Consider the following 16,169-nt stretch of genomic DNA (forward strand, 5'->3'; position numbering starts at 1 on the left):
TCTTTCTGTCTGGATACAGTGGTATCCAGAGCCACGATGGCAAAAAAGAGACCCGGTTCTTCCTGGCCTGTTTGGTAAATTTAGTGCAGTATGTGCAAGATCCAACCTTGTGGGCGCTGCTAAGGCAAAAAACCGGCTGTGTCCATCCGTGGGGTGTGTGTTTTAACTCTGCAACGGACACAGAATGTGACCTTGCTGGCCATAGGCAATGGCAAGGAACAAACACACTGACCAAAAGGGCTGGGTGGTAGTAGTGGGGTTGTGGGGGAGGGCGGCAAGACACAAACAGAAAGGCTGAGCAAAAATATTAAAACAGAAGGCGGGACTAAGAAGGTTTTTTCTTTTTTTAAAGCTTGGAACAACTCACTGACAATGTCAATCTGTTGGTCGATGGAGAAAGACTGAAGGAGGGAGACCACACACATACACATACAAGCGGAAAGGGAGGGGGTACTACCTAGTTTGAGAGATGTTCACTTGGATAAACTCTAACTTAGTGCAGGCACAAAGCCCAACTGTGTAGAGCAAGAGACCACGTCAAAGAACAAACAACACATTAGGGATGTGCAAAACGTTCTGATGCAAAATGAGTGTCTCAAACTTGAAACAAAATGCCCTTTATATAAAGGGCCTGTTTCGAGCTTGGAATAAAACAACCCCAATTTGAAATGTTTCGAGCACCATTTTGGAGGCCTGTTATCCCCTTGCTGATTGGTTTTCTGGCACTGTCTTCCAATTGGCTTGTAATCTCCTTGCTTCTTGAATAGCTTTTTATCATACATGACAAGTTGTCATGGGCAACTGTGTCCCCATTGGCTGTGTCACCCTAAGGGGGTTTGGGAAAAGGTTAACAATTAGTTTAAAATCACCTGCTTACCCATTTCTTTTGTGAATTGGGTGGTAGGTAGTACCCACCATGCCCTACAATACAACCCATTTTGGTGTCCCTAAGAGCTACCCATGAGGAACAATAGGTGTTTCAAGTTTCCCCATTGTTTCCCTATGGCCGAAACACTCAAAACATTTCAGTGTTTGTATTTTGTTTTGAGTCAAAACAAAAGCGGGCCGACCGCTTTTTCAACAAAATGTTTCAGCTGTTTGCATTTTGTTTTGAGCTCAAAACAACACTCAAAATCCTTTTTGTACACATTCCTATTACACAAGACACATGTGGCAGATACACATAATAAAGTTCCACCAGCAACCTCTTTGCAAACGAGATCCTTGGGAGAAGGTGATTTGCACTAGAGAACAGAAGTGGTCAAGGAATGCTGAACTTTCCCCCTGCCAATCACTATCCCCCAGAAACCTTCCCACCCCAATAGTCCAGACCTATATTTACCTTACAAACTTAGGTCTGGAACATTAGAAGGGAGAATTTTAGGTGGAAAGCAAGCATCAGGAGAATGATTTCCTTATCTGTTGCAAATCACCTCCTCTTAAGGGAACCTGCAAGGGAAAATGGGCCATTTGAGCTATTTCACATATAACTGCAGTGTGATGTATAGTTTGCCATAGACTAACGGCACAGAAACCGTGGCTGGCATTCTAATGCTATGTGCATGCAACCAAAAGAGGCATTATTTTGTATGTGTATGTGCTTCTGTGATGTGGGGGGCAATTTTTACCAATTTCCCCTTTTTCGGAAGTCCTCTGTTCAATGAGCAAATATGTCCTTTAAGATTACGCAGCCCTCAGGGACACGTTTGCACATTGAATAGAGCACTTCCAGGAAAGGAGAAAATGGTTAAAATCCCCCGCCCCCACTCCATGTGAGACTAAGTGGTTCAGAAGTGGGAGCGTCCACTGAACAGGTGCTCCTTGCATGCACACAGTGTTTGTTAGGATGTCAGCTCACTTCTCTAATAATTTACAATTATCTGATCACAAAATTCTGCAGATGATCTTCAATGTCAAACACCAAAACTACATTAAACACTACAATAGAAACTTCCCATAGCGAGGCTTAAAAACTTATCTTATCCTTCAAATGTTGCTATAGAGGACTATTTACTATCTGATACGTTTGCACCTAATTTTATACATTCCCAAACTCAATAAGTTTATTTTCTTTTGGGGAAAGGTGGAAGGAGGAGTCAACTTCTGAAGACCTACATATATGTTTCAAATACATTACTAAATATTAGTGGCCTGGGCTGCCAATTATTTTATATCAATGTATACAATTCTGCCATACTGCATGAAATCTCATTAGCCTTCAGAGGAAGACAATCAAAATATGTGATACAAATTAAAAAGAAGACATTCTGTCCTACCTTTCTTGTACACTGGCCAGTGCAACAAAGAAGGTAGGTAGTGCTGTCATTGGCCAGGATTCTGGCAGCGGGATGGACCATTTCTTTTAAGTAACGTCCAACAGAAGCCAGTTTTTTCTATAATAAGCTTGGATTTCCCCTTGTTTTCTAAAAAAACACAGCATAGGGCAGACTTCCTTATACCTCACTGTTACTGCTTGTAATTCCTGCAGTTGAAGTTGGCTGAGAGAGACTAAATTTTCATCCTGATATTATTTTCTAAACCTTTTGGTCCTCCAGAGCAAGCCATATGCATACCAAAACCATTACCAATAGGAGGAAAACATGACAGATGTTTGTGTCTTTCCTTTTCCGGTACAGGTGCAGCACATCTGACTTATCAAATGTGAACGTGGAAGCTGACAACAGGAAGCCTTCTCTACAGCAAGGCAAAAGGGACTTCCATTGAAGTGAGCAGATGTTGGTCTACAATCACAGAACATTATGCACAGAGACATATATAAACATACATAATATCAATACATACCTCCCCCCAGCCCCCACACACTACCTGGTATTGCCTTTGCCCATTTCACTGCAGCAACCACTTGTCTTCCTCCTAGCATATTGAGAGTTGACATTATACGCCAAGTTGTGTCTGGTATTGTGCTGTCATAGCCTGAAAACATCACTTCTGGCTCAATTACTTCCAGTAGGGAAACCAGGGTAGGTGTCAGCTGTGGCAAGGAGGCAGGAACTATAGCCTTGTTTACAGGACTTTCAGCAGTATCCCTCCCTGCAGTCATGCTAGACTGCTGAATTCCTTTTATCTTCTTCTTTGTCTTTCGAGCTAGGGAAAGGTTTAGAAAGCAAAGTCAACTGAAATGGAGAACTAGAAAAATGCTGTTAATGCAATGAATGACTCTTTTTGTGTGTGTCATTGGCAACCCACTAATTTCTTAAAGCTTTATTTGCATGAGCAAAAGTTGAAGCCGTGGATTAAATGTGAAGAGGAAGAAACAACAGCAGTGCATATGGGGTGTGTGTGTTTAATAATAACAAGAACAATAACAACAATAATAAAAAACCTTAACCAGCAAAGACTTTGGGACTCAGTGGTTTCAAAAAGGCCTTTCCATGGTACTAAATCATGACAAGAAAAATAAGAGACAGAATAACTTGGCAATGAATCCACAAAATGTAATATACACTATGGAATTGTGCATACGTGCACATGAATTATATGTTTCTAGACATGACCGAGAAAGCCAGGAAAATTTTGTTGCTTGAGCAGCTGGGCCAAAGATGAACATTCTCCTAGGCAACTGCCTAGTGTTGTAATTAAACTATGGAATACATATGCCAGATGAACTGCTTTAAAAAATCAAATTACCAAAGGCTGCTTTTGTTATTATTTCCAAAGTAACTACGCCACCTCCATACCTTTTTACTTTGATGGATCATAGCCTGAAAATATTTTTTCAGTGGCTGACATCTTGACAAATGAAGCAGGTGTGTAAGCAGCAGCTATGGAGATGCAATGGGACCACCCCGACTACGCCATCTGCCTCCATTATGCACATATTGTCCCGCAAGGTAATGAGCAGGCCCTTCTTCCAGAATGCTCTCTGAGATCCCAAAGTTCTCTGCCACAGTGGAAACACATTGCTGAGGGCAGCAACATGTTCTACTGTGACCGAGGGCTTCAGGAGAGTGCTCTGCCCATTACTCTGTTGTAGAAAAATGTTTACATAATGGAGTGGCTTGCATTGGAGTTACAAAACTGGGCAATGGAGAAACAGATCATGAACTACATTTAAAAGCTAACAGTGCTATCTTTAAGACTTTAAGTCCTTTGGGGACAGAAAAGAATGTTGTATGCTGCTCTAAAATTATGGGATTGAACAGGATATAAACTGAACAAATAAATGGCTGCCATCTCTTGATTGTCTGAGAGCCAGTTCACACATGAAGGTAGCTGCTGCATGGAGCCACCCTTACACTGATGAGGAAATAACCATCTGTGTCCCTTGACAAGCATGCTCTACTTGCAAGTGCCCCAAGTGGCAAGTGCCCCCAGCTGTAATTGCCTAAGTCACAGCAGATACAGTGAGGGAAATAAGTATTTGATCCCCTGCTGATTTTGTCCGTTTGCCCTCTGACACAGAAATGACCAGGCTATAATTGGAATGGTAGGTTTATTGTAGCTGTGAGAGACAGAATAACAACAAACAAACCCTCAAAAGCCCAGTGCCCAAAAGTCAGCGATGGATTTGCATTGTAGTGAGGGAAATAAGTATTCGATCGCTTCACAAAAGATGTCTTAGTGCTTGGTGGCAAAACCCTTGTTGGCAATCACAGAGGTCAGACGTTTCTTGTAGTTGGCCACCAGGTTTGCACACAACCCAGGAGGGATGTTGTCCCACTCCTCTTTGCAGATCCTCTCCAAGTCAGAAAGGTTTCCAGGCTGATGTTTGGCAACCCGAACCTTCAGCTCCCTCCACAGATTTTCTATGGGATTAAGGTCTGGAGACTGGCTGGGCCACTCCAGGACCTTCATGTGCTTCTTCTTGAGCCACTCCTTTGTTGCCTTGGCTGTGTGTTTTGGGTCATTGTCATGCTGGAATACCCATCCACGACCCATTCTCAATGCCCTGGCTGAGGGAAGGAGGTGCTCACCCAAGATCTGACGGTACATGGTCCCGTCCATCGTCCCTTCGATGTGGTGAAGGTGTCCTGTCCCCTCAGCAGAAAAACACCCACAAAGCATAATGTGTCCACCTCCATGTTTGACAGTGGGGATGGTGTTCTTGGGCTCATAGGCAGCATTCCTCCTCCTCCACACACGGCGAGTTGAGTTGATGCCAAAGAGCTCGATTTTGGTCTCATCTGACCACAACACTTTCGCCCAGTTCTCCTCTGGATCATTCAGATGTGCACTGGCAAACTGCAGACGGGCCTGTACATGTGCTGCCTTGAGCAGGGGGACCTTGCGGGCACTGCAAGATTTCAGTCCTTCACGGCGTAGTGTGTTACCAATTGTTTTCTTGGTGACTATGGTTCCAGCTGCCCTGAGATCATCGACAAGTCCCCCCCCCACCCCCGTGTAGTTCTGGGCTGCTTTGTCACCGTTCTCATGATCATTGCGACTCCACAAGGTGAGATCTTGCATGGAGCTCCAGACCGAGGGAGATTGACAGTTATTTTGTGTTTCTTCCATTTGCGAGTTATCGTGCCAACTGTAGTCACCTTCTCACCAAGCTGCTTGGCGATAGTCTTGTAGCCCAGTCCAGCCTTGTGCAGGTCTACAACCTTGTCCCTGACATCCTTCGACAGCTCTTTGGTCTTGGGTATGGTGGTGAGTTTGGAAGCTGAGTGATTGCTTGCTTCTATGGACAGGTGTCTTTTATACAGGTATTGTAACAAGCTGGGATTAGGAGCACTCCCTTATAGAGGGTGTTCCTCATCTCAGCTCGTTACCTGCATATAGTGAAAAGACACCTGGGAGTCTGAAATCTTGCTGGTTGATAGGGATCGAATACTTATTTCCCTCACTACAATGCAAATCCATCGCTGACTTTTGGGCACTGGGCTTTTGAGGGTTTGTTTGTTGTTATTCTGTCTCTCACAGCAACAATAAACCTACCATTCCAATTATAGCCTGGTCATTTCTGTGTCAGAGGGCAAACGGACAAAATCAGCAGGGGATCAAATACTTATTTCCCTCACTGTATAAAACATCCACCTAGAGGCAATGCGAACCAATATTATTATTATTATTATTATTATTATTATTACATTTATATCCCGCTCTTCCTCCAAGGAGCCCAGAGCGGTGCACTACATACTTGAGTTTCTCCTCACAACAACCCTGTGAAGTAGGTTAGGCTGAGAGAGAAGTGACTGGCCCAGAGTCTCCCAGCTAGTCTCATGGCTGAATGGGGATCTGAACTCGGGTCTCCCCGGTCCTAGTCATGCCATCTATTCCAGTGGAGAATCTACTAAATTATGTTTATTTTTATATACACATACAATTACACCTTTAAATTATGGTCATTTATAGACTTACTTGTGGTGTCCTACTAATGAATAGTGTAAGGCACGAGCTATATAGAGTTCTTAGTACATAGCTTTAGTCTTAACTAAACAAGGCAGTGAGATAGCTTGTTGGTCATTAATAGCAGGAAATGCTCAATTTCACATTTTCTTGGTTTTTTTGGCATTCAAACTGCCCTAGCTTTATAAATACGTTATATAATACTTGTGCTCACTTCAAATGGCTCAGAATTTACTCTCTGGTTATTAAACCATGGCACTCATTCAGTAGTATACTACACTAAACAATAACCAACGATACTAACCAATGGCTCTCATTCAGAGATACTTGTTGCATGTATAATCAGTACCACATTTGGAGAAAATTGTGTGCAGTGACAGACATATGCTTAAACACTCATATGCTTCTAACACTCCGTGTTACAAATGTAACACGGAGCCAGGATTATATGTAGATTTGATCTCTGGTTCAGATTCTCGTTTATTTTTGAACTATTGTCAGAATAAATGATGTACTATCATCATTTTGTACACCGCCTAGAGATGTACGTATCAGACGGTATAAAAATATGATAGAAAGATAGATAGATAGATAGATAGATAGATACTGTAAGTAGAATTCTTCTTACTCTCGTGCAGGTTGTGGAGTGGGGGTGAGAAACACGTTCCTGAGGCTCAAAGACATCATACAAAGCCAGGACATATCATATCAGAAGCAGCCACTGAGAAATGGGTGGGAAACTAGCCTTTCAATATTCTATGTGAGGTTGTGCTGTGAACCTCTTGCAAAGGTTGCACTGGTATACATATACAATTTTGTGGATTGACTACTCCATTCTCACTAGTAACTCTGAATTTCTTCTTTGGCCATATAACAAGACCCACCTCAAGTTTGTAAGAAGCCTATTATTCCACATAAAACGGCCCCAAACAAGAAGCAATTGCTGGATCAGAGCAAATAGTTTACTGGGTAGATTCAGATCATTATCTAAACCATGGCTTAGATTAATGAACCTAGGAGAGCAACAGCCTCATGTGCCCCCACCCTGCCTTTTACATGCCAGAAGAGAGTGAAAACATCCACTTTTTATTTTAAACTAAGCACAGTTCCACATGTTTGATCCTGGTTTGTCTGAACAAGCCATGGAAACTATTCACATGTGTGTGAAAAACTGGGCTAAGGAAGGTTTTGCACGTGCATGTGTACTACCAGGATCGGGCCTGATCCTGGTGGCAGCCTGGTGGCAAACCCATCTATGGAGCCAACCTTCAAAACAAAGTTAGAGCAAGCACTCTCCTAACCTTGTTTCTACAATTGTCTGCCAGCCGCGGCTGCTTGCAGCCAGGACTGCCGACTGTGGGGCTCCTGGTCGACTTCAGGGAGGGGGCATCCGCATAATGAACCATGAACTCACACGGTGCATTATGAGAGCTCCCAGAGGTAGGGCAACGCAGGACAACGCGTCCAACACCCTGACCCTCAGAGCTACTGGCAACAGCCAGTAATCATCTGGGCAGGTGATCTGCCCACCCGCCCAGAGGGAAACACTGGATCATCTGCGGGGAGGTAAGCTTTTTAAAGCTTTCTCCCCACTAGCCCTTTTGCCCTTTCTCACTGCTCATGAGAAAGGGCTCATAGTTATAATTAATTAACTAGTCTCCCAAGTTTGAACTATAAAACACACACACAAAAGCTTTCAATCTTCTCCTCTGGTGCATCAAGGAGAGAGGAAGGGAAATTGACTTCTCCAGATTTTAAAACATCCTATTACTTTTCCAAGCCACCCAGAAATGTGTACTAAAATTCACTGTCATTTTAAACATTCCTTTTGCATTAACATGTCATTTTTACATGTTCAAAAAAAAACAGCATCAAATCACTATGGGTCAGATTTGGAAGATATATTTTTTATAATTAAATTTAAGACAATTTTTTAATTGTTAGTGTTTCCATTAGTCTCAGTTCTCCAACTCTTCTCAGGCAGTAGATCTAAAGTACTATAGCAATCAGATTATGTCACATTGTTCATAAAAACAAAAACATATTTATCAAGTTAAAAACAGGGCTAAAAACCCCACCATCAGATTGCAGTACTGTAATCCTAAAGTAGCAGAGTATGTCAGACCATAATAAACTCTCAGTACTTTTTACAAGCAGCAGAGATCTTTACTACACATTATGTGCTAAGTAAGTAAGGGTCTTTCACAGCTATCATAAACTTTGGGCTCCAGGGAAAGAATGTGACAAGTTTGGAGAAACTCCTCAGTATTAAGAATAATAAAAAATGCAAAGCACATGGTTCACTGATATTACTTTACAACTGCATAAGCTCATATTTTAACTGTTTATCTAATAACGTCCATTTACCTAAAATGTTCTCTGTAAACGCTGAGCTCATTTTGCCCCCAAATTATAGAGATTTCAGGTAAAAAGATACTCTATGGTTCGATATGAGGACATAAGTAATAAAAATATTTCTCATACCTCAAGTGTAATCTCAGTGGTGGCTGGTTACCTTTAACTGTAAACTAGGAGGTGCTTACCTCTCCTCCCACTGCACCTGAAAGCTGTTCGGAGCAGCAGCGCGCTGCCCAGCACCCACTGCAGCGGAGGATCAGCACTTTTAAACTAAGCACAGTTCCACAGAGCACACCTGGCAGAGGCCATCTGCGTACCCAGGGAATGGCCTCCATGCATGTGCGGCAGCCAGCTGATTGGGGCCGCAATGGGTGCTGGGCGGCATGCCACTGCTCCGAATAGCTTTCAGGTGTGGCAGGAGGAGAGGTCAGCACCTCTTAGTTTAGGGTTGAAGGTGCCCCTCACTGCCCTCCCCCGCCCCCAGTGCCACCCGCACCAGCTGCTGCTGGGTACTCTACATATTAAGTATTCACAGCATTTTGAAGGCTATCAAAATTAGTGATGTTGATTAATTTTAGAGGGGCGAACTAAAATGTAAACTCCCTCAAGCTAAAAAAAACAGTCATGTAATTTCAAGTCAGGCAGACCCAAACCTATTCAAGTCTAGATCTGTATGGAAATGGGGTTCACCCCCCACACACACACACACGCCCTGCCCCAACCACTGAATACAACAGCAACCACCCCTTTACCTTTGTCAAGAAGGATTCACGAGATAGGTCAACCTACTTGACTCCATCTGAAGTGGCACTTCAGAAGTTCTGCCAGCATAATGGAATTTTAAGTTTTCTAGAAACCTATAAATCACATGGACCCAACATGACAGTCTTGACCACACTCTCCAATGGCATTTCAAGCTTAGGGGTTGGGCAAGTGAGCTAGTGAGCCCTCCCTGAACAGTGAGTTTCTCTCCTTTTGCAATTTTTTTTTTGGGGGGGGGGCTTGGCTGGAGATGGGTATGGGATTGGCACAGAAGATGAGACTGCAAAAGCATTGGCAAACATTTCTGTTAAATGCTCCCAAAACTGAGGTGATTTGTGTGGCAAACCTGGAAGGGAGCGAAGTTGCACATCACCAATTGTAATAGCACAAAACACATACTACTGCCGAAATACTGCCCAACTTGCCAGAAACTTTAGAGGAAAATAGAGAAACTGAGGTAAACATTGGTGGTGGCCTCCCTACCCATTGCCTGTACTGCTATGATGTCACAATGCATTTATTACCTATTCTAGTGTTCTGATAATATACAGACTGGACTTATACAAGGCAGACCAGCATGATTAATATTGACTCTTGACAGAGACATATTTTATGCTTCCATTACCTGATATCCTTTAAATGACAATGCAATGGAGCTTGAGCCCTTCTGAAGGGGGAAAAACATGCAAACTATTAAACTATTTCCCCTTCTCAGTAATCCACGCAATGACCAAGAAAGAAGCAAAAGAAATGGCTAGGGTTGTGTGAATTGATTTGGGTACAAAGTGATTTGTACCCTAATCTGGCAGATTCAGGTAATTTGTCGACAAAACAAATCACCTCTACTCAACTGCCCAGATTCGGGTACAAATCAAATTCTGGCTCAAATTCTGACCCAAAAAATTCAGATTCGGACCTTCATTTTGTGGCCAAAGTGGGTTTGGTGGTAGTGCCCTATGGGTGGAAGCTACCATCCAAATTTCAAAGAAATTGGACAAAGGGGTGATTTTAAAACTTTTTTTAAAGTTGACACATCTTTAAAGCTTTCCCCCATAGGGAATAATGGAGATTTCAGTAGCCTTATAGCTCCACGCAGGGGGCACCAGGGTGGCTCAGAGCAGGCTGTGGTGGGTGGTAGTGCCCAATAGGTGCAAGGAAGCTACCACCCATATTTCAAAGAAATTGGGCAAAGGGGTGATTTTTTAAAAGATTTTTTAAGTTCATGCTTTTTAAAGCTTTTCCCCACAGGGAATAATGGGGATTTCATCAGCCTTAGTTATAACTCTCCAGGGGAGCACTAGGGTGGCCCAGAGCAGGTTGTAGTGGGCGGTAGTGCCCAATGGGTGCAAGGAAGCTGCCACACAGATTTCAAAGAAATTGGGCAAAGGGGGTGTTTTTTGTTGTTGTTTTTAAACTGAAGTTGGCATGTCTTTGTGGCAGAAAAGGGGTTTCAGGGGCAGAAGCGTAGGTCAGGTGGTAGTGCCCCAATGGGTGCCTGCTACCACCCAGATTTCAAATAAATTGGTGAAAGGGGTGATTTTTAATTTTTTCCTGAAGTTTGCACATATTTATGCTTTCTCCCCATAGGGAATAACGGGGAATTTCAGAAGCCCCATAACTCCACTTGGGGGCACCAGGGTGACCCAGAGCAGGTTGCAGTGTAGTGCACATAGGGTGCCAACCACCCCAAGAATGACAAGCCCATGGGGCACTGTCTGAGAGTTGATTCTCTGGTAGGAAATCAGAAATTCCCCATTATTTCCTGTGGGGGGAAAGCTCAAAGTGCAAACCAGAAAAAAATTTAAAAATCACCCCTTTCACCAAAACAAATTGGGGGCGACTCAATTCGGGTACAATTCAAATAGAAAACATCGATTTGTGCACATCCCTAGAAATGGCTCTGCTCCCCAATTTCCATATGCCAGATTACAGGAGAAGTGTCAGTGGTAATTACAAATAATGACTGGCTAGTAAGCCAGGACAAAATGTGTGGATCCTTGCATATACAGCTTTGTTTTAAATCCATGGTTCATTTATTTTGGTATTCTCTTTTTACCTCAAAATCCCAGTGGCAGTGTTTTTCTTCTAAGAAAACATTAGCAAATTGATTAGAAAGTAATCCCTGTGAATGCTAAAATTGTTAGACTGAAAACTAACCACTGAATACCATGTTTCTATTATTTAAATATAAATCTGAATGTAAAGCTCTCTTCCAATTTCATTCTTGCTTTTCGGCAGAAAGCATAATTGAAGATCTCTGCACAGTGGCTTTTAATAAAGTATGAGGTAATTCACACAGTCAAAAACTGTGTTCTGCCCAGGTTTGGGAGTTGTGTGTGCTCCAAATTTTTGGTTGTGTGGAGTGTTTATAAGTGCTTAAATTCCACCATGTCATCAAACATTTAAATATGTATCACTAACTGCAAATTTTGTGTTTGTGAACTGTATATGGTAAGATTGGTCTGCAACTTCTACTTCTTTTAAACCTAGAAAAGTGAGAAGCATACATTTTACTGTAACAAAAATCAATATTTTTATAATTTTCAATAGACAAAAAAAGTCAGAATCTGAAAAAGTGCATATCCCATATAATATTTTAATTTTGCAAAGCACTGTTTCACTAGAAATTCACCACATCAGATAATTACTGCTTTGAAGATTATTTCCATGTATACACAGAGAAGCAGGGTTTACAGCCCTGGCAGGGTGACAACATTCTTTATAGCAGAAAGGAGGAGAGTAATACAGGAAGATAACTTCTCATTTGCAAAAATGAAATCATCTGAAGATTAATTTGAATAAAAATCCTGTGTGAACCCTAAAAAATCAGAAAGCCACCGATAAAAAACCTGAAATTCTACAACTAATTAGTTAAATTATAGCTTGATGTTCATTAAAGTGAACAACTGGAATTTTCTTATTACCCACATAAATTTTCATTAAATTACCCTGAAACAATCTTAATCTCTTCAGAAAGAATCGACTGAGAATGAAAATAGACTAAATTCAGTAAATGCTATAAAGCAGTCATTAGGTTTATTTTTATATATAAAAGAAAGAAACTATGCGTAGAATGCCTAACACTGCCAATTATGTGAAAAAGTAAACCTTCAATGACCATTTATAAGAAGAAAAATACTAGTGAATATGCTAGGCACTGGATATGTGATTTTGAAAAGCATTTCAAATCTCACACATTATGGTGCAGAATCCACCACACTAGAAATTCCTGATATTCAAGAATGTAAGAAGCATCAGAGATTGCATATTGCACATGACTAGGTCTTTATTCTGCCAAATACCATTTGTATTAATGGGGGGCTTGGCAAATTTTATTTGGATCTAGGAGTCAGACAATGGACACTTGATAAAATTACTGGACTTAACCACTGACAGTGTAGGGTTCTCTTTATCCTCTTTACAAGTAATGGACTTTACAAGAAATAGGGCTGCCTAGAACAAATAGACTTCATTAAACAATTCTTCCTCTGAATATGCGAGACAGGAGAACTAGTGTCAACACACTAGTATGAGGGGAGGAGGGGAGATTTCCCAATAACTTTGTAACAACTTAAGTTTGTTGTATCAATAAATACTATACTTTAAAAGTGCATTACTTAAGCAGGATACCACAAAAATTAAAAAAAATGTATATATTGTGGGAAAGGTGGAAGAAAGACATCTTCTGTCCATGGGGGGGGGGGGAATTCACATTTCTATGTCTCTGCTTCAACAAAATAACTGTTTTAAGTGGAGGTTAAAAATTACTCTGAGTAAGAAATTCCTCCCCTTTTCCTTCCCACCTCCCTCCCTTTGGATTGAGCTCTGATGCCCACCATCACCACTCCTGCTGTTTGGCTTCATGTACCCCATGACCCATCGGTGCCTATCCTGGGGGAAAACAGGAAAATGTGATGCTGGAAAGTCAGCGGCAGCAACTGACAGCTGCACGAGCACCAAGAAGTGGTGCCATGCCAATGGGTCACAGAGTGCACAAAGCTGGAACACGAGCAGTGGAGAATGTCAGAGCACTCCCTGAAATGGGGCGGGGGGGGGGGGGGGCGAGAGCAAGAAGAAAAATGGCAGTAGTCATATTCCATTGGGAAGGAACACACAGCTCAGACTTGCGTCCTCTCTGGACAACAACAGCAAGCTTGGCTGTCTGCATGGCCTTCTCCACCAGTAAACATGCACACTCCTCCTATTCCAAACGGGCAGCTGTTAATACTTCCTGCCCACCACTACTCCATACAGCATTAGAGTTCTTCTTGCCTACACCGGGAAAAAAGCTGGTGCTCTCACAATCTAGCTGCTTCTTGCAATACTATGCCATGTGGTAGGAAGAAGGCCAATCTGCCTACATGGTGAAGATGATGGAGGAGGAGGTGAGCATGCCTAGGTGGATCTGGAGAGCACAAAAATGAGGCAGGAAAGGCAGTACGACATTGGAGAAGAGGAGGGGTGGTATTAATGGGCTTTAGGCCCAGGAGGCAGAAATGCTATAAAGCAATAATTAGGTCAGTTTTTTCTGGGCATCATGGTTAAATTTCTAGGTCCAATGGTGAGCCTGCACCCATGGTTTGTTGAGCCCCATATTAATGCTACTACTAGAACTGCAGTAATAACTCTACAGTAGACATTTCTACTAAGAACGGATTACATCTTTGAGATTGTTTTCATTAAGCATTACCCATTGAAGGACTGGGGATTTCCCCAACATAATGGATTTCCCCAATGTAAGGCCAAATGATAGTTTACAACATGGTGTGGATAATTATGAATGAGCCTTAGCGTGTATGCTTATATCCTCACACAGTGAATGTAAGGGAAGGAAATCCTGGTTTGTATGAGCTAAACACAGATAAAACAACCATTTCCCACATTCAGATACAGCGGGAAAGAAACCTTTAAAAACTGAAAGTAGAGTATTTCAATCACCTCCCCTCACGTGCAAAGAAGGAAGATGGGAAAAGGGAAGGCATAAAGCCAAGCTCACCACATTTATGGTTCAGATGATAGTCTGAACTGGGCCAATATCTACTGAAAGAGGAGTATACTAAAAGTAAATCTGTGATGGTGCAACAGGGGGGAAAAAAAGAAAAGTAAGATTTGCATGAATATTAATAGGGTATTTGAAGACGACAATAAGAAATCTAGTCTTGTAGGAACAGAGGAAAAAATTAGAAAGTCATACAGAAGAAATTAATCAAGGAAAATGGAGGGGGGGTTGTCAAGGAAAACTGGGGGATTTGTTAAATATATATAGTAACAATATCCATTCAGAACATGTTAAACCAATTCTGCACATTGTCTCTTCACTGCTTAAAAATGCAAAATGAAACTTGTCAGGAATCCAGGCATAAAACAATTCATTAAAGCACTGTAAGTTACCTTCTAGATTCATGCCAGCTTGAAGACATTTCCGATAGCGGCAAGCTGGGCAATTTTTTCTCCGAATTTTGTCAATTATACAGTCATTTCTTCCAGCACAGAGATAATTGTGTTGCCCTGCATTTGCAAACAAAGAACACTATAATTATAAATACTGACATTTTAAAATATATATTCCAAAACTTGGGGGGCGGGCGTATCTATATGCTCCATCTAGTAAAAGAAATACACAGTTTCATGCAAGCCTCTCAGAAATTCAATATACTTTTCTTTAGTATTACAATTGTGATGCTGAAGAAGATTCCGAGGGTGTTAAAACCACTTATCAAAGCACTGGTAAGAACTGTCTTGTGTGCAAAAGGATGGAAGTCAAATTAGAATGAAAGAAACTAGTAAACTTAAACTAGTTTAATTGTGATAGCTGGGCAAAGAGTCACCTTTTTAACGTAGCGATTCTCTTTATTTAGCAGGGGGAGAGTAACTGGTCCTATTCATCCCCAGCATAGTACCTCCAGTGACTGTTGCTGGTGTCCATCTTATGTTTCTTTTTAGATTGGGAGCCCTTTGGGGACAGGGATCCATCTTATTCATTTGTTTATTTATTATTTCTCTATGTAAACTGCTTTAGAAACTTTAGTTGAAAAGCGGTATATAAATATTTGTTGTTGTTGATGATGATGATTTTTACCAAGGGTAAAAATCATACCCAGCTTAGCAATGTGGCCCAACCTATTTGTTGAGGGAACAGAATGCAATAAACTAGAATACTGTTTCCAAAACACTGTAAGAAAGTAAGCAAATGGGAAGAAAAATGCAGCAAGCGAGGTAGTCCAAGATGAGAAGGGTTTACTTTCCACATGACACAACTTCTAACCACTGCAATTAATGTTCATTTGGATTGGATGTATATTCAAAACATATGGATTATAGATTATATTAAGCAAAGGGGGTTGTTTAGGCTACAGGCCATCTTTTCTGAATTATCTCAAAAAATGAGATTGTTGAAACCTGCAGCATTTTGTGTAGTAATATATATGACACAGAACTGCTACATAGCTCTGTTGTCACCCACCCTGCTCCTGATGGTTTGCAGTGGAAGAGGGACCAAGAGCCCCCTATCCAAATTTCTGCTCACAAAAATCCAGAAGTTCGTTGCTACTCAGGAGGTGGTCTTCTGTTCCCTGCTATATTTTGGATGGTCGAAAGATATATTCTTCCAGCTATTATTAAGGAGTATTGTATGAAGAAGCATAAATGCAGAAGTTGGAGTGGATCTTATGCCATACAATTCTATGAGTTATTATTTAGAGAATTACTAAGTAATGAATAATCTCTTTTACCAAGAC

At 41.5% G+C, this 16,169-nt stretch overlaps 1 protein-coding gene across 2 annotated transcripts in view; it reads right to left on the minus strand.

The window, feature by feature from the left end:
- The window catches only part of NR3C1 (nuclear receptor subfamily 3 group C member 1), a 130,920-nt gene that overhangs the window by 38,905 nt on the left and 75,846 nt on the right, over positions 1-16,169 (minus strand). For both annotated transcript variants that reach the window (XM_053294445.1, XM_053294446.1), the window contains exons 4-5: positions 14,824-14,940; positions 2,827-3,105 (exon numbers count right to left, since the gene is read on the minus strand). In XM_053294445.1, coding sequence (XP_053150420.1) covers positions 2,827-3,105; positions 14,824-14,940 — 396 coding nt within the window. The remainder of the gene's footprint in view (positions 1-2,826; positions 3,106-14,823; positions 14,941-16,169) is intronic.

This window comes from Hemicordylus capensis, chromosome 2 (genome assembly GCF_027244095.1).
Source record: "Hemicordylus capensis ecotype Gifberg chromosome 2, rHemCap1.1.pri, whole genome shotgun sequence".
Classification (NCBI taxonomy): Eukaryota; Metazoa; Chordata; class Lepidosauria; order Squamata; family Cordylidae; genus Hemicordylus; species Hemicordylus capensis.